Below are 19,236 nucleotides of genomic sequence, written 5' to 3'. Positions count from 1 at the left end.
ACCTGTGAATTATCTCATGGACTGCATAACCTCTTCGGGGCTTGTGCCTGGAATAGGCTTCTCCTCCCCTCTAATTACCTTCAGCTCTTCATCTGGAGCAGGGCCTGGAGTTATCCCCATCTACAGTGCATGGCATAACAACTGGTGGCGTCATTGTCCAAGTCTAGTTTAGGTGACTGGATTTTGGAGATTTCATGGTGTGGCTTCGCTAAACACATATGTAAATAAACAACAGTAAATGAACTCAGGAGGCTCTGTTTGCATATACATGTGATACACACACACTCACACTATGTAACTGATAACTAAAGAAGAGGTTATGAATTTGAGAGCCTGGAAGGACATAGGAGGAGTCGGAGAAGGGAGATGTTGTCAATACAGTACTCATGAAATTCTCAAAAATAAATAATAAAGACCGCATGGAGACATGAGTTCAGTAGAAGAAAGAATGATGGGATTATTAATGTTTCTAAAAGTTGTCCCTTGGCGCTACATACATATCTGCCTTATATTTAGTACTAAGACAATAAGTAAGAGAAAGGAGCTGTCAGGCAATAAAAACCTTAATTTCTTAAGTGAAAGAAGCTGCTCTGAAAAGACTGCACAGGAGAGCTTCCACTTGCTGGCCTTCTGGAAGAGGCAACACAAACAGTAAAGAAGAGTGATTGCCACAGGGCGTGGGTGCAGGTTGGGAATGCCAGGAGGGGCGAATACATGGTGTGGCCATTATCATCCAGTCATGGATTTGCCTAGATCCAGAGAATGTACAGGACCAAGAATGACTCTTCCCTGAGCTCTGGGAGTTGATGGGTCTATTGAGATTTGTCAGCTGTACGCATTTGTGAAGAACCCGTGCTCAAGAAAAGTCTGGCTACAACTAACTGTGGTCTGTGGAGGATATACCACGTGAACACCCATCCAAAGAAAACTACAACACCCACATTAATTTCAGACAGAATTGACTTCAGAATACGGACAAAGAGCACTAAGTGAAATTAAAGTACTAGGCAGTGATACCTGTTTGTAGTTATACAGCTTAGGAGACCTGGTAGTTTTAGGGCTGACCTAATACTTCTGGTGTGAAATTCACAGTGTGAATAAAACAGTAAAAACTCCACTGTAGTCGAATGAAACTGGATGAATTGTTAACAGTTGTAACTTTTCTTTATGAGCTTTCTTCTACTCACTAAATGCTGCATGTTTGTCTTATTATCTCACAGGTGCGTGCTGAGATATGTCAGAAGCAACACTTAGAGGAGGCATAGTCAGGCTCACCATCTCACTGATAAAACCACAATCCTTGAAAACTCTCTGAGAAAGGCTGAGCTGTAAAGAAAGCTCCATTGCTCTATATTTGGGGCATATTTCTGTGTTTGTATTTGTTGTTGCTAAAGGATACATTTCTAGAAGCCACAGGGCTCCTAATGTTAAAACTCAGCAATGGTATTATTTGCTAGTAACCATATCATTAAAATACAAGGGAGCCAGAGGCCCAGCCTAATCCGCATCCGGACACACACTTGTCTAAAAAACACACTTGGTTTGGAATTTGATTAGAACAGCATGACATAAGGCTGTATTCCTAATTGCATTATTGCATGCTCATTTCATTACACTTATTGTTTTCTGTGAGAAAACTCATAAAAAATAAAATGAAGGAAAGCCTTTCCATTGTTTTCCTGGAAGAGTATCAAAATCTCCTATCTGCCTTAACACATCTGGCCTTGTGCTCCTCAGAGGAAGTGAGCACACGGTCTCTAAGTAATCCCTGGGTACATCTGTCTGCAGCCCAGCGATGAAGCACTCAGATCAAATTCCAATGTTCTTTCCCCACTGAAATAAATTTAAAATGGAAAGTACACAGTCACGGGTCTTTCTGGTCAGTCGTAGTCTAGTGGAGACCATTCATGGTAGGAGAAGGAAGTTGGCAGCGGTGGTGGTGATGATGGCGTTTGCAGAGTTCCCAGTGCTACAGTGTGTAGACTCCAGTGATGGGAGGATCTGGGTCGTGTCTGGTTTTGTTCTTCTGTAGTAGTTGTACTTTGTCAGCTCTGTCAGACATGGGCGATGGTAGGTGGCGTGTCCTGGGCACAGAGCATTAGTTTTTTCAGTATACGTGGCTAGTCACAAAATCTAGGGACAGCTACCCTGACCCTGTTGTAGCATCCTCCTCGTCTTCTTCTGAGACTGGAAGCTCGGAGTCTCCAGTGAACATTCATTGAAGATTAGTTAAAAGAGTTTTTCACTGTAACTTGAAACTGAAGGATTCACTCGCTTCAAACACTAGGAAGTGGGAGATACGGATCTCCACCCTTTAACTGCACCCTGAGTGAGCTGAGCAGCATTGCCCTTTGGCCAGATGAACCCAGCTGAGAACCAAACCAAATCTTGACGCTGAGATTTTCTAGCCTTGACCCTAAATTGAGCTCTTGAACTTCAACACTGCTTGCATTTAAGGCTGCTCTTTCTTTTTCCTGTCAATCCTGAGATACTTGAGTAGCATTTCCAGCCTCTACCTCAGTTCCCAGTGAAAATCCTCTTCCTCCATCAGAGACAACTGAAAACCTGCAGTGTTCTGTAAGAGGAAGAGGGGTTGGAGAGCCTCCTCTGGAAGTAAGTTAGATGGCCTCTTGATAATTTTCTAGGTTTTGGTTTTACTTTTAAATATTTTTACATATTTTGGATGTTTTCATAGATTGATTTTAGTTTTAAGAAGCATAAAAATAACCAAGAAATTGATTGCTACTTTTGAAGTGAAAGCAAGGACATGGTTTTCCCTTGACTTGAATTTAACATGGGGACCTTTCAGTCCCCATGAGAAGTGAGAAGTGTGTTCCACACTGTAGGCATGAATTCTTTAGTCCATATTGTTCTCAACCTTCCTAATGCTGTGACCCTTTAATACAGTTCCTCATGTTGTGCTGAACCTCACCTCCAGACATAAAATTATTTTCATTACTACTTTGTAACTGTAATTTTGCTATTGTTATGTAAAGTAAATATCTGATATTTCTGGTGGTCTTAGACCCAGGTGACAGGATTGTTTGCCCCCAAAGAAGTCGCAACTCCCGGGTTGAGAACTACTGCTTTCTAGGTCAAAGCTAGTTTAACAGGTCAGGAATCTGCATGAGAGGTGTCCAAGAGTTGCAGTGTAAATGTGTTTCTTCATTTAAAGCAACAGGCAAGCATGCAGCTGCTGGCATAATAAATATGTGTTCCGCAAGGCCACCCCTTCCAGATGGGCTGTTCTAAACACGCAGGTGGTGGCAAATTCTACCTAGTTGGGTTAAATTTATCAGAGTTTTTGAAATGTAAAACACTCAAGAATGTTCACTGCAGCAGACTGGAGACATCCTTTTAACTCGGGGTTCTGGTGCACATCATCTGGAGAGGTGGGAGTGCTGAACTCCAGCACATATTTTAGAGCATTCTTGGCACACTGCTGTAGACTCATCGGCTATGCCCTCCCTCTCCTGACACAAGATCCTGAAAAAAGGCAGCTCCACTTTAATTGTTTTCGTGATCACACTGCATGCAAAAGCCCTATTTTCACCAATTATTATTTATTTTGTTAACCTTAAACCATTTTTAATGGTGAAAAGGACAAAAAGCCAATTTGTATATTTTACCGAAAATTTAAAAGGCACATGAAGACATCTAAAAATCACTCTGAGCACTCTGCTTGTACTCTTCTGTGGCGTTCATTTTAAAATAACAACCACTGGTTGAATGGTAGTCTGCAGGGAATGCATGAACCGCGCTGCTGCGTCACAGTCGTGCGGAGGTGGCAGGAATTCCATCCGCACTTCCAATCGCCGCTTTCACTTTTGCATATCAAAAATAGTAGCATTTTGAAGCTTTTTAATATCAAGGGATTGTTTTTTAAATATTGAAACACTTCCAGGAATCACAGGCTAGTTTCAAATGTTAGATTTATTTGAGAGTACTTGTTTTTGCCTTTCTAAGGGGAAATGTTAGTGATTAGCCAAAGTTGCTTGACTTCGGTGCTTATTTCTCTGAAGGTTCTTATAGCCTTGTGATTTTTGCTTTATGTGACATCCAGAGGAGATTCATGGGATTTTATGGTAGCTGCAGGAGGAAATTTTAGTTTTTCTTTTTTGTTCCTTTTTTCTTTTTCTGTTTGTATAAAAGCCTATTTTATTGGAGAAAATCAGAGGGTGCATTTCACCCCCACATGGTTTCATTCTCGTCTTATGTCTTTTATATTATTAATCCACTGTGCCTAGTTCTTGTACATGAATGAAATCAGGGCTCAAACATATAGTTTACTGTCGAGTAAACTTTCTATGAGAAGTGTTTGTTCAGGAACACAAATGTGCTGTACTAATGTGGATTGGATAATAAAACTTTGCCAGCAGAAGACACGTGTTGTTTCAAGTATTGTTAAAGGGGTTCAGACAGGCAGTTGTTCCTTTGTGGAAGTTAAATTGCTTTTTAGTAAACTGAAGTTAATACATACTTACTAGACACCTACTACTTGCTACAAGACTACTAGGCTGTTACAATCTTTAATCTGTTCAAGTGAATGATATCAATAGTACATTATTAGATAATAAATCAACATGATGGAAGTTGTGTTACAGCCTCCATGATCATGATGATTAAGTTAAAACTCAGAAGTATTAATTTTAATGTTTTCTTTCATAAGATCTATCCTGTTCCAAAATGTGACAATGAATAGCTCTTTTAAAGGAAGAAGCCCCTTTTTTTAAAAAAGGATACACTTATCATCCTGTTATAGAGAGGCTCACTGAATATTACCTTGGAGCAACAGCTCAATTCTTTAGGTGTACATTTAGTCAATGACCTGGACACTTATTTGAAAGTCCACTGTGAGAAAGTTAAGATGCAAATTTTTCATGTTTCCAGACAATACACTGTTACTAAAATTTTAATGCTCAGTTGCTGAAGAAATTTCTGAAACAAAGTAATCCTTTTGCTAAGATATTAAGGTCATTTCTTTCTTAGCCTTTAGTGAGTCATTAACATTTTGTTTTTTCCTTTGTATTCTGAGAGAGATAAGATTTGGGAGAAGTTACATAGGGTCTCAGTGGAATGTAGAATTAAATGACATCAAATCTTGCTTTGGTGCCTGGGACATCTTTGTATGCATTGATGTTTTTCTAAAAATGCTGCTGCTGCTCACCTCTGAACATCTTGTGTTTGTAAGTCGGTGAAGCTGACCACATTTTTACATTTACATTTACTTTGGATGTTTACCAGGAATACGTGCTGATATTCTCATTTATTATGGCCCATATTTAACTATTACATAATTGTATGTCCCAATGGAAAGAAAATCTTTGAACTTATAAATCATGTTAATTTTAATTTTGTTGCATTGTTGGTTTTGGCCTAGCCTGACTTCTCTGGTTCCTTGCAGTGAGTAGATGTGCTCAGAACCATGTATGTCACCTGCTGTGTATGTTGTAAAGGAAGTGCTGGCTCTCTAAAATAGATGATGTCATTCATTGCTGTTTAGTCTGTAAAAGTCCTGATTACATGTAAGCTTAAGATGGGAAAATAATTTTATTTGTTTGTTTTTTTCAAGGTGATGGGTGTGGACACACCGTACTCGGCCCTGAGAGTGGGACACTTTCATCCATCAACTACCCATACACCTACCCTAACAGCACCGTGTGTGAGTGGGAAATCCGAGTAAAGACGGGAGAGAGAATTCACATCAAGTTTGGTGACTTTGACATTGAAGATTCTGATTCTTGTCACCTTAATTACCTGAAAATCTTTAATGGAATCGGAGTCAGCAGAACGGAAATAGGTAGGACATTAATGCATGTTATATATCATTCTCTTAGGCTTTAAAACTGAAATGGTTTTTGATATTTAATATTGAATAACTGGTGCATAAAATGATGTGAGAAATCATAGGAAATTTAGAAAACTCAAATCAAATCTTCTTACAGGAAGAGGATCTTCTCATCTGCATATTAGCATGTGCCCTTTAGTACAAGATGGACATGGTTACCTTCTTGCAAGACACATATGGCAACCTCTTGCAAGATGTCAGGTGGTTACCTTCCTGTAAGATGCATATACTATCTTCTTTAAGATGCACATGTTACCTTCTTGCAAAATACACATGGTTGCCTTCATGTAAGATGTACTTGGTTACCTCCATGCAAAAAGCACATGATTACCTTAGTGCAAGATATACATGCTTTCTTACTGCAAGATGTGTATGGTTACCCTTGTGCAAAACGTGCTTGGTTACTTTCATGCAAGGTGTCACTGTGCTGCTTCTAAAAAGGTAGAAGTTAATTCTCTTACTTTTATGTTTTCCTTTGATTGTTTTATTTATGGTCAGAGGAGAGAGATATAATTCATGTGTACTCAGGAGGAATTGCAACATGCACTTTGTGGGTTTAGAATCCAAACCAGTTTGGATTCAAGCCTGTTTGCCACTAGCCCATTGTGATCTGTTGGGAGCACCCAACCTGTGTGCGAGTGTATATGTACAGTGCCTGGAATGGTGTGTGGTGCAGAGTAGATGCGGAGTATGCAGTGGTGACTGTATTTCCAGTCTGTCAGAGCAGTGGCTCTCGGTTAGAGCCGTGTAACAGAGTCACCTGGGAGACCAAAAAACAGACCATAGGCATGCTTTCCATCCCAGGCCAACAGATTGAAGGTGACTGTGTGAGACGGAAGCCTCGGAGTTATAAAAGCTTTCCAGGAGAATCGACTTCACTGCCAAGATTTAGAAGTTTGGCTTAGAGATCAGTACCATTCTCTTAAGAAAGCTGAAAACTTTGTAAAGGGTTTAGTGAACTGACAAGAAGTAAAGTACACTCTTATTTAAGCATTTCTTGGCATCAGGACACACAGTAGTTTTCAGAATTATAGTTGGAATTTTTTAATTGTTCCTTGACTATCCAACTTGTGGTCATCCCCTGACCTCTCCATCCCCAGCCACGTCTTCATCCAATCCCACCTCCTGGGTACTGGTTGGTAACCTGTGTTGTCACTATAAAACTTGATTAACCTGGTGGCTGGAGCAGCTCCTGCATATTCATGAACATATGGTGCTGGGTAAAGCTGCAGAACCTGGGCCACCTGGGAATGCAGGAGCAGCAGTGCTGCAGTGCTGGTGGAGGATGCTTGGATCGTGCCTCTGAGGATGCAGAGGAGCAGGCGCTAGTGCTCTGTGAGCACCGGCTTGTCTGCCACTTTATAGGAAATGGAAGAGATGGAAAAATACATTATACATGCTCACTAAGTGCTAAGTAAAATTTTTAAAAGACATTTTTCCAGTTAAATTTTATTTTTCAAACTTTTTGTTTTGAGTATGTTAATTGAAATAAAATCTCCTCACGTCTCTCTCTTTCCTCTCTTCAGCCCCTTTCATATACCCCTAGGAGATAGCCTCTTTTTCTTTAAGTGTGTGTGCGTGTGTGTGTGTGTGTGTGTGTGTGTGTGTGTGTAAAATCTGTTGAGTTTAAGGTTTTTTATTTGCACATATATGGTTTCAAAGCTGACTACTCTGTGTTGGATAACCAATAAGGAGGTTCATCCCTGGGAGAGATTAATTTTCCTTCTTCTAGCAGTCAGTAACAGCCTGTAATTCTTTGTCTAGGTTGAGACCCCTTCAAAATCTCTCCCCTTCCACATTAACATATCCATTGATAGTGTCATTGCTCTGGTCCTGCTTATGCAGCTATTTCTAGGAGAGACTGTTTCACCACGTTCTTCCTGGTACTCTGACTCTTAGGATCTTCATGCCCTTCCTTCCACCGTGTTCCCTGAGCCATAGATGCAGGAGCTGTCATGTAGATCGGAGCCATTGGTGGGACTGGACTCTCCACAATCCCTTCATGAGCACATGTTGTCCAGTTGTGGGTTTTGTTGTTGTTGTTGTTTTGTTTGTTTGTTTGTTTTTTGGAGACAGGGTTTCTCTGTGTGTCTCTGGCTGTCCTGGAACTCACTCTGTAGACCCGACTGGCCTTGAACTCACAGAGATCCAGCTCGTCTTCCTTCCTGAGTGCTGGGGTTAAAGGCGTGCCCCACCACTCAGTTGCGGGTTTTTGTGATGATACCAATTTTCCATGAAAAGACGCTTATTTGATGAGAAATAGCCACACTTATCCGTGGGTATAAGGATAAGATTTAGGATGGAGTTAGTGATTATGGTGCTTTAGCAAAGCAGTGGTGCATTCTTGTCTAAGATTCATAATCTCATTAGTCCCATGAAGCTGGTTAGCCCTCCAGCACCTGGTGTGATTTCCCTCCTGTTGAGTGGGCTGTACATTCAGTTAGATAGCTGTTGGTTGTCACAGACGTGTGAGTACTACTTTTTGCACCTTTATGTATATCTTACCATGCTGTAATTGCCCTGCTTCAAGGATGTTGCAGCTGGGTGGGACCACTTCATTGCTTCCCTCCTTGAACAACTTGCATAATGTTTCCTGAGCACATCAGAGGAAAGAGGTTTTCAGGTCAGATCCAGCCTGAATCATCTGAGTCCTGGGTCCTAAGTGTGTGGTATCTAAAAGGGTAGTTTAAAACATAGTAGAGAAATTTGGGAGGTATTGACCATTCACTGATAATAAAGAATGATTGTTTTAGATGTGGAAACGACTTCAAAGACTGAGTAAAGGTGGCAGGGGAGGTATGAGCCAAACAAAGGGGTTGTGTAGGAGCTAACATTCTAATATTTGTGTGTGCTTTTGGAGCTTTTCATGGTAACTTTTTTTTGTTTGTTTTAGTAAAACAAGTGAATTCTGTATTTGGAAAATGAGTCGAGTTTTGACCTTGCAACTAGAGAGGAAAGGTGGCATGGGAGACCCTGGGGACATGGGTTTGGCATTGCTGTCAGCCAGCACTCCAGGAGCTCCCTGTTAAGAGTCCTGCACACCAACTGTGAACCTGCCTAGATTTCAGTCATCTTCTGGACCTTTAAAGGCATGGAGTAAAGTCGTATTTGATCCTGCTGGCATGTGATAGGTGTTTAATTGTCTCAGCTATCTTGTATTTTCCATTCTTTTTTCTTCCCACCTCCACTCTTTGCACAAGGTACAAAGTTGCAGAAATGTCAGAGGGCCAAGTAATGATGGCTCCTGCGGAATCTTAGTTTGAGGGCCCTGTCACCTCATATCAGTGACATGTGCTGCTCCTCCATTGCCACATGGTCTGTGGTTAGTGGTAGAGATGTGTTTTCTGACCCTTCACAGAGAAGGGATGATCCTTTTAAAACAGGCAGTTAACATTCTGGCCAATGTATCTCTGCAGAGGATTACAGAAGAAAGAAATACAAGGTTCCAGCAACAGAGGTTCTGCAATCTGTTGTAGTCTTGTCTCACTGCCGTTTCAGAACAGAGGCAAGCCCAAATGCACTACATTTCCCTGTAACTAGCACCCACTTTGATACTGAAAATTAGCCTTGGGTTTATAAATCTTAAATTTTTTTCTCTAAGAAGTAGTAGTCTGGAAACAGAAGTATAGTTTCTAGAGGGTGATGTTTTAAATCATACTCATTAGGACGTGCTCAGCTGACTAAGTACTGGTCTGTGTTGCAGCTGGGCAGTTATTTCTTGTGTTCTTTTATGTGCTATTAGTAGCCTCACCTTTTCTACCTGACTTCTGAGTTGCCAAACTGTGAGGTGTTTGTAATACACCCTGTAATAGTTCTTAGAATAGAAATATTGAGGGACAGGTGGCGTGTGTAGTGATTGACTTTAAAATGGCTTTCCAGATCTGAGTTCTGTCTTTGCTTATTAGAGTATAGCTGTATTAGAGTAAGAAAGAAAAATTGAGTCTTGACGTAGAATTTTTGATTTTTTTAATCCTTAATGTAAGGCTCAGAATGTCTTAGATTTATCTTGTCCAGATCTTACAATTCATTATTTCTTAAGAAGTCTTTTGTTCTGCCAATGTAGAATAAAATTAGAAATCAGTATCTTTTTTACGTTTGGAACAGTGGGCTGCCATACCCTCTACACACAGACTTGATAATTGATGTGTGGGTAGGCATAAATACTTGTATGTATACATTGCATCTGGGTTGTTTTGTTGTTGTTGTTTCTCTAGCTGTAGTTATTAAAAATTTTTGAGTTCTTGCTGATTTAAAATCTTTATCCATTATTTATTATATGGTTCATTCCACCCTTTTCTCTTTGTATTATAACTTACTTCTCTCTATGTCTCCTTGTCCTTTTGTTTGGTGCTCAAACCAGAAAAATTAGAATTGCTAAAGCTTTGCTTTGTTGGGCGTGTTTAGCTTTTTGACACTTTCAAATGACATTGTTCCCCACAAAGTTCACACTCAGGAACTCTACAGTAGAATTACAAAAGCAAAAGTCTCATCATATTTTAAGTACGATCCTGGAGTGTGAACCATAGGGTGGCCCTATCTGCAGGAGAAGACTACTTAAAATTATTTGTTTAGAGTCTTCACCTGAGGGAATGCTGTTTCCTAACTGTGTTTGAAAGAAAGAAAAAAGAAGAAAGAAATCCCCATTCCTCCTCTTTTCCAGGTCTTCCATGTGGTATATCCTAACCTGAGGTATGCCTTGATTCAGTTGTGCGTCTTCTTAAAAATTACTCAAAGTTTTGATATCTCCAATAAAAGTTTATTTTCTAGAAAAGCTTTGAGAAGGCTTTCTTGGTGTGCTTCCCTGTTGCCTGGCAACAGGTCTGGTTTTACGCGTGACTGACTCTCTGTTTTTTAGAATAACTTGGTTGTCATGGGGACTGCTCACTATCCTTACAGAAGCTGTGAGCTTTAGAGGAGCCAGAACCTTCCAGCAACACCTTTTCGGGAGATTTTATCTTGAAATTCAAACAAAATGTCAAGTTCAGTTTTAGCCATAAGTTTGTTGATTTTCCAGAAGATGCCTTTTTCTTGTTTGATCCTTAGAGGCAGGGTTTCAATGTAGCCCAGATTAGCCTCTAACCTGAAATGATTTTCCTGCTTCAGTCTCCTGAATGCTGGGATTACGGCATGTGCCACCAAATTGGAATTTAGAAAATAATTTTTTGACAAAATTACATATATTTGTGAGTACATACGCTTGTATGTGTGTGTGTGCTTGTGCATGTGTGTCTGTACATGCACACATGAGTGTGCAAGCATGCTCACAGAGATCAGAGGAAGACTTGTATGAATTTTTTTTCTTTTTCAATCATGTGAATCTATAGGACTAAACCAGGTCATCAGAATTGACAAGTGCCTTTACCTTCTGGGCCATCTTGCCAGGCTTAGCAAATAATACCTCTTAAATCACTGTTAGTGGAAGCTTCACAAGGGAAGGACAGAGTCTCGTCTACAGAGTTGATGGACAAATCAGTTTTACTTAGTGAATACTGTGATCCCTCTGGATGCTGTAACCTTTGTATTAGGATGCTTTGCTCTGCCTGTTAGTGCACCTGTGTGCCACAGTAAAGTGCAATTCCAAGAAAAAAATATTTCAGGAGGCAATTATACTTATAACCAAAGACTTTAAAACCAGCTCCCTGTGCTTTGGATAAATGGAGAAGCTTAAAAGTTTCAGATTTTATGTCGGTCTGGTGAAGATGGTGCTATTTTGTGCAGAGATGCTGGACTGGATGTAGCTACCTGGGATGGTGCTCTTGAGGAGTCAGTACTAAGGACCTTCAGAGACGTGTTAGAATAATGTTTGTTACAGTGTTAGCATCATTCACTATGTAGAAAGCTTGGAAGTGGGACTGATGAGTTATGTCTGTGGTGTGAGCAGGTTCAGGTAACTAAAGAACATCCACTCTGAACTCAGCACACATTTCTCTACTGAGAAGAGTTTGGGGTCACCTGTTGCTGACGTTTAGACTCCTAGACATCACCAAAGTTTTCGGTGGTTGTACCAACTTGTGCATTACAGTTTGCTTTGTGTCTCCATGATGGCTCATGGTATGCACTGTTCATGTTTGTTAACCAGGTTAATGCTTTCTTTGGTAAAGAACAGCAATTTTCCTGAACTTTTTGCATTGGTTAATCTCACCTCCTTTTTTTCTAGTACCTAACTATGTTGCTGGGGTTGCTCAGGTAGGTAGGGCTGCAGACATGCTGGGTTTTGTTTGATCTCATTCATGAGCTCTGAAAATGTAGTCCTGTTATGAGTTCCTTTTATCCCTGTATTGCAGGTGTCTACTCCCTTTCTTGGCCTGTCATTTCATTCCCTTATCGGTATACTTTGATAAACATACATTAAAGGTAATATCATTTAATGTAATGCACTTTGGTTAAATTTTTTCCTTTCATGACTAGCACTTTTGTATTGTATTTAATATATTTTGGCCCATTTCTTGGTTATGAAGGGTTTTCAAGGTTTTGTCTTAGTGCCTTCTACAGATAGTCCCTGGCTTTTACCTGAGTTGATTTCTTTGTATGATGTTTGAGATAGGAGTTAGATGTCAGGGTACATTTTCACATGTAGATTTTGCTCATTTTAAATGTGCAAATATTGGATCGATTCTTTAAGGAAGTATAGTGAACTAACTTGTCTAATATCAAAACATACAATCACTTCCTGATGTAAAAGACTGATGCTTTTAAAACAATTATGACTATCTTTTTAAAGGAAGGCAAATACATTCTTAGTGATTTTATTCCATCCTTTGGAATATACTCAGTGTTTGGTTTTTATATCTCATTTTAAATGCTGTGTACCTCATAGTCTTTTGGTGTCTTGAGACAGGGCTTTTCTGTGTGATCTCTGTATAGTCTTGGCTATCCTGAAACTCCCTCTGTAGACCAGGCTGGCTCAATGTCACAGAAATCCGCCTGCCTTTGCCTCTTGAGTGCAGAGATTGAAGGTGTGCACCACCACCTCCTGGCTTCTATTTAAAAAAAAAAAGTAAGGAAAGGAAAAGGAAAGATCTTACTTATGACACCCTCCTCTGAAGGTAGGTCTTTGTTCAAGTTGCTCTAAGGCAAAATCTCTTTTTTGAAAATCAGTTTTTCAGACACAGTACGAGAGAGATCGATAGGCAGACTTTTCATAACCCATCCGCCAGTTCTCAAATAATCGACATGGAGACTCATTTTTTTACACATCCTGCTTCCTCTGCATCTGACTCACGACCCTCTGACTCTGCCCGTCTTCACAGTGCCCTTTGTCTCGTTCTCCTCCCTAGCCTTTTTCTCTCCAGTCAACTTCTTCATTAAACTGTAGCATGAGGGCCGGCTTGTTGGGGTTTCCGTCCCGCCCGGTACCCCAACAGCCGGCAAATCCCAAAGAGAAATTACACACAGGACTCCATAAGGTTATAAACTGATTGGCCCATCAGATCAGGCTCCTTATTAGTCCTTGTAACTTAGATTAATCCATTATCATTATCTATGTTAGCACATGGCTCCGTACCTTTCTCAGCTGGGCAAGTTACATGTTGCCTCTTCAGTGGTCTGCGCAGGAGTGCTGAGGGAGCTCTGCTTCCAGAATGCTCCCAGTCTCTTTGTCCCACCCCTACTTCCTGTCTGGCTTTCCCGCCTATACTGCCTGCCTGGCCAATCAGCGTTTTATTAAAATATGATTGACAGAATACAGACTATTCTTCCACATTAAACCAATGACAGTGACATATAGTCACACACTGTAAAGGAATAGTTAGTATTTTCCCCTTTTGTCTAATTAAAAAATGTTTTAACTTTAACATAGTAAAATTATATACAACAAAAACAGTTAATAAGTAAGAATTGCAGTTACAATATCCAGTCCATTTGGATATAGCAAAATCTGAAAAAATTCTATTATCAATCTTATCTTTGTGAGTCTAAAGTTTCATAACTAATTTACCTTTTTTTTCATAACTAAGAAAAACGTTGTGTCTAATTATTTACTCTTTAACTCTATCAAAGACCCCAGTAGAGTGAAATATTAACTAACAACAGGGACGTCAAGCTTCCTGGACAGTCATCCTAGGTTCTTCCATAATGCTGGGGAATCCAACTTTACCCTACAGACCTTGTATATCTAACAGACATTTCTGAGAAGCAAGGAATTTTTTATTGTTTTTATTGAACTGTATATTTTTCTCTACTCTCCTTCTTAATTTATTAAAAGTCCATACTAATGTAAAATATTTTGAGATTAATAGATATTTTTAGGACTGAAATAGATTCAATAATCTACCCTTTTTTCTACCCTCTCCCATGGTCCCTATGCTCCCAATTTACTTAGGAGATCTTGCCTTTTTCTACTTCCCATGAAGATTAGATCTATGTATGTCTCTTTTAGGGTCCTCGCTATTGTCAAGTGTAGGGAGCCTCCAGGATGTCACCTTGGCGAGACAGTCCTACAGCCTGGAGGTATACATATCCTTTGATGTTGCCGCCTTAGGCCGGTGTGCTCGGAGCCTTGTTTTGCATTTCAAGAGACTCTCGGTCTCCTGACCTGTCCCGTGGCCTTGGGTTCTAGTAGAATGGCATCAACCAATCAGCATTCGAGCCTCTCACCCTAGAAAAGCAGCTGTCTTTGGATTTTTCGCTCTCTCTCTAAGCTTTCTCTCGTCCCTGCTCTATCTTCCCTTCCCCCAATTTTCCTCAATCAAAGGGCTTCAAATAAAGACGTGACCAGGGAAGGAATTCTCGTTTTTTAGTGGCGTTCATTCCTGCTGGTCAGGATGCGCGTCGCAGTCAAGGTTCTCTGGGATTGTAAATTGTAGGCTGTTTTCTTTGCTTTATTTCTAAAAGCTGCTTATGAGTGAGTACATATGATATTTGTCTTTCAGGGTCTAGGTTACCTCACTCAGTATGTTTTCTAGATCCATCCATTTGCCTGCAAATCTCAAGATGCCATTATTTTTTCTGCTGTATAGTACTCCATAGTGTAAATGTACCACATTTTTCTTATCCATTCTTCAGTTGAGGGGCATTCAGGTTGTTTCCAGGTTCTGGCTATGACAAACAATGCTGCTATGAACATAGTTGAGCACATCTCCTTGTGGTATGATTGATCAACCTTTGGGAATATACCCAAAAGTGGTATTATTGAGTCTTGAGAAAGGTTGTTTCCTAATTTTCTGATTGGTATCCAAAGGCGCTGTACCAGTTTGCATTCCCACCAGCAATGCAGAAGTGTTCCCTTTACCCCACATCCTCTCCAGCATAAGGTGTCATCAGTGTTTTTGATCTTGGCCATTCTTACAGGTGTAAGATGGAATCTCAAAGTTGTTTTGATTTGCACTTCTCTGATGGCTAAGAATGTTGAACATTTTTTTAAGTGTCTTTCTGCCATTTTAGATTCCACTATTGGGAGTTCTCTGTTTAGCTCTGTACCGCATTTTTTTTTTTACTGGATTATTTGTTTTTTTGATGACCAATTTCTTGAGTTCTTTCTATATTTTGAAGATCAGTCCTCTGTCTAATGTGGGGTTGGTGAAGATCTTTTCCCATTCTGTAGGCTGCTGTTTTGTCTTGTTGACCGTGTCCTAATGGACCAAAGAACTCAACATAAAGCCAACCACACTGAACCTAATAGAAGAGAAAGCAGGAAATACACTTGAACACATTGACACAAGAAACCACTTCCTAAGTATAACCCCAGTAATACAGACACTGAGAGAAACAATTAATAAAATGGGACCTCTTGAAACTGATAGGCTTCTGTAAAGAAATACATAATTTTTAAAAATTAACATACATTATAAGTAGGGACTATGTGGTGTGCACAAGTCAGTTAAAGATGAGTTTTTTTGTTTTATGTTAAAGCAGGTAAAAAGGTTATGTTTCTTGTAGTTCTTCTAAGTTTCTTTCTTTCTTTCTTTTTTTTAAATGTCTGTAGCCAGGGTTTCAGGGGTTTTTCGCCTAACCAAACTTGATTTTCTTTAAACTGGAATGAATTCATAGCCTCTCATTTCCTTTGGAAATAAAAGCATAACCTTTTCCCACAAAGAAACACACCTTTTGATTTAAATTTTGAAATCAAGGTATTTTTTAAATATATGGGTTGGTTTACTCTAGCAGTTCTTATAATTCAGTATGTCTTAGCAGTTGTCATTTCTTTATTAGCAATAAAGAAAATTAGCAATCAGAAAATCCAAAGACAGCACAATAACATACAGACTCCAGACTCTGTGTATGTTTCATCTTTACATGGCTTTTTAAATTTTACTTTACTCCCTTTCACTGGGAAGATCACTGGGAAGACAACAGCACTGTCATGATGTGAATGGTACAGAAGACATTGTGCAGGGACAGGCCTGTGGAAACTGGAGTGTGACTTACTGTTTCACAGACATAGCCCTTGGGTGGAACCACTGTTTGCTTTTTGAAATTTTTTTCTAAACGTTCCATATAATGATAAAAACGGTCCTTTTAAATCAATTATCACTTCCTGGGTGCAGTTCTCCCCATGTGTAGGTTTGCACAGGTAAGGCATGCAAGGGTAGCATTGATATACACTCAGACAGTGCGTACCTAAGACGAGCCAGAACATTTGCCAGTTTGGTCAAGGGTGAAGCTGGTGATGGGATGCTGATGGGCACAATCACAGGCTGTCGATGTGGGAGGAAGGGGACACTGGACACTTGACCCTCACCATCCTGCTTCTAAGCACCGTCAGCTCCCTTCTTGGTGAAGGAGTGATGTGTGGGAGGAAGAGAGATGGGGCGCGAGAGAGAGACGGAAAGATTACTTTAGTGGAGCTGTCTACATACACCGGAGCTTAGGAAAGAAGTGCGAGCCCAGAAGGATGACCTAGTGCAGAGGGAGCGCAGCAGCTGTTTACATACACCAGGGGAGGGGAGGCAGTGTCTGCTTCACGAACCTTGCTCTTAGGGTATAAGCAAAGAGATGTTAGTGTAACAAGTGTGGTTTAGGCTGAACTATAGATGGTCATTTCTCAGCTTTCTAGAAGCCCTAAGTCTGAGGTCCAGAGCCAACAGATTGCTGTGTGGCAAGGCCACTTTCTGGTTTCGGTTGTGGTCTTCTCCTGTTCCCTCACATGGTTCTCTTCTCCAGGTATGATTTTGTCATGAGACCTCTACTCCAGCAGCCTCTTTCTTACAAAGGTCTACTTCAAATACAGTCACAGTAGGACTAAGGTTCTCAGCGTAAGAATTTGGGGAGGATGCAAATTATAGTCGTTCCATAACAAAAACAAAAGGTTCTGGACTGACTTTACCAGTACCTTGTATTGTCAGTTTAAGTGATCAAGTTATCTACATGATTTTTCAGTTTTCAGTTGTTGAAGGAGGGCTTTAGGATAGTTCTCTAATGATCTCTTGTCTCTAAACAGTATCTGATTCTATGATCTGTTTTTTCTTTGCACAAAAATGGTTAATTCATTTATATCTGATAATTCCACTCAATAAAAGATTGTGTTTCTCTTATGAACCCTGTTAGCTATGCTTTAAATATCACCAAATTAGCCTGTCTCTAAGTTGTCTCCTTTGACGAGTTTGCGCACAAAGGTGCAGCTGCACAGACATCACTAACGTCCAGTTCCCCGTGTGCCCAGTTGAAGTGCATTTCTCATTATTCCTGGTTCCAGGCAGCTACCAATCTGCTTTGCTCTTCTAATTTTGTCATTTTGTTTGCTTTTTCTAGAAGCGTCATACAATGGCTTCTCTTATTTAGCATACTAGCTTTGAGATTCGTCCATGTTGCAAATAGCTTGTTCTCATGTATTAACATTGTGCTCCTCCTTGTGTCTGTATACCTCATTAGGTATTAGTTGATAAAATTAAATGGTTTTCATTTGAAGCTGAATGAGTAGTGAGTGACCATTTGTAGTCTTTCTGTGGGCATGGCTTCTTTCCTCCTGCATAGATAACTCTTATAAATTACCAAGCTGTCTCAAGTTTGTCTGTTTCATATTTCTGCCTTTCATATATGAAGTTCTGACTTTCCCACATGCTTTCTGATACTTAATGTGTAGTCTATATTATTGACTGCAGCCATTCATCAGAGTATGTAGTGATACATCCATATAGTTTTAATTTCATTTCTCTAAGAATGAATGATATCACATTAAGTCCACATTGTTCTTGTTCAAATGGTGTTGTTGCCACAGCTTGAAACAGTTTTTGGAACTCTGTATTCCAGATTTGCTGGTACCGTTACCAGCCACATAAGGAAATCTATTTTATTGCCTATTGGTGCCTATTTTGCTTCCATGCTTTCTCTCCCTTTTCTTTCATCGTTTACGTAGATTTTACTAAGGATATGCACAGTGTTACATGTGTGCTATACATTGAATATATACATCTGACTTCAAGGCCAAGACTATGGGTGGAAATTTAGGCTACTGAGTGTCCAGATCATAATTGAGGCAGAAAGGATCTGATAATCCACAGAGAGAAAACTGAGTGAGTCCTGCTTGAGGAAATTTGAGGAATGTGCTGAGGTGCGGAATCTAAGAGGTCCTGAAGGAGCCTTGTAAACACTCTGCTAGCTAATCACTTATTTGCGGTTATCACGCTGTCTGGAATGCCTGTTTCTAAAACTATTCCATTATTGTTTAAAGAGCATATACGTGTGTTTATAGAAATTGAATCTCTAAGTTCAGTGGAAATCTGTAATATTTTTTCTTTTGAATCATTTAAATAATTATTACTTGGCATTTAGTTTTTCCTCCAGAATAATATAGTTTTCTAACCTAAGTTTTACTAATTTTTTTCATTACTCTAGTACATGGTTTGTTATTGTTGTATACATTACAAATACTAACTTTATGAGAGTCACACCAAATACATGCTGTGTTTTCATTCCTAGGCAAATACTGTGGTCTGGGTTTACAAATGAATCAGTCAATTGAGTCCCAAGGCAGTGAAGTCACAGTGCTGTTCATGAGTGGAATCCATGCTTCTGGACGAGGATTTTTTGCTTCATACTCAGTTATAGATAAACAAGGTAATTTTCGCCTTATACTGTAGCTCTCACATTTTGTCATTTCTTTACAGCAAATACCTGTTACCTGACATTGGAGTAGAACAGGAAAACTGAACAACTAATAATGCCCAAAAAAAACAGAAGGGTCAGGGTCTACATTCTGAAAAGTGTCTGGATTAATTTCTGTCTACGTACTTTCATTTCCTTGGTAGAAAAAAAACACTAATTTTTCACTTTTGTGATATCAGAACACAAACTATCAAAATTTTAAAAGAAATCTGTGAAACGTTGAGGTAAAAGGTATCAACCTAAAGGTTTATTATCTACAAGTTATAATTTCACAATTCTATACCAAAGGTCAATTGTTGTTTACAAAGACTTGGCTCTCATATTACCAAGAGATTCCCAAGAGTGCT

At 39.7% G+C, this 19,236-nt stretch overlaps 1 protein-coding gene across 2 annotated transcripts in view; it reads left to right on the top strand.

Moving 5' to 3' along the window:
* Positions 1-19,236, top strand: part of Dcbld2 (discoidin, CUB and LCCL domain containing 2) — a 61,519-nt gene that overhangs the window by 8,273 nt on the left and 34,010 nt on the right. For both annotated transcript variants that reach the window (XM_085685652.2, XM_048422655.3), the window contains exons 2-3: positions 5,573-5,800; positions 18,704-18,841. In XM_085685652.2, the coding sequence (XP_085541778.2) occupies positions 5,573-5,800; positions 18,704-18,841 (366 nt within the window). The remainder of the gene's footprint in view (positions 1-5,572; positions 5,801-18,703; positions 18,842-19,236) is intronic.

Source organism: Myodes glareolus, chromosome 2 (genome assembly GCF_982192425.1).
Source record: "Myodes glareolus chromosome 2, mMyoGla1.1, whole genome shotgun sequence".
Taxonomy (NCBI): Eukaryota; Metazoa; Chordata; class Mammalia; order Rodentia; family Cricetidae; genus Myodes; species Myodes glareolus.
Note: the sequence above shows the minus strand (reverse complement) of the source record. Positions and strands in the feature narration are given on the sequence as shown.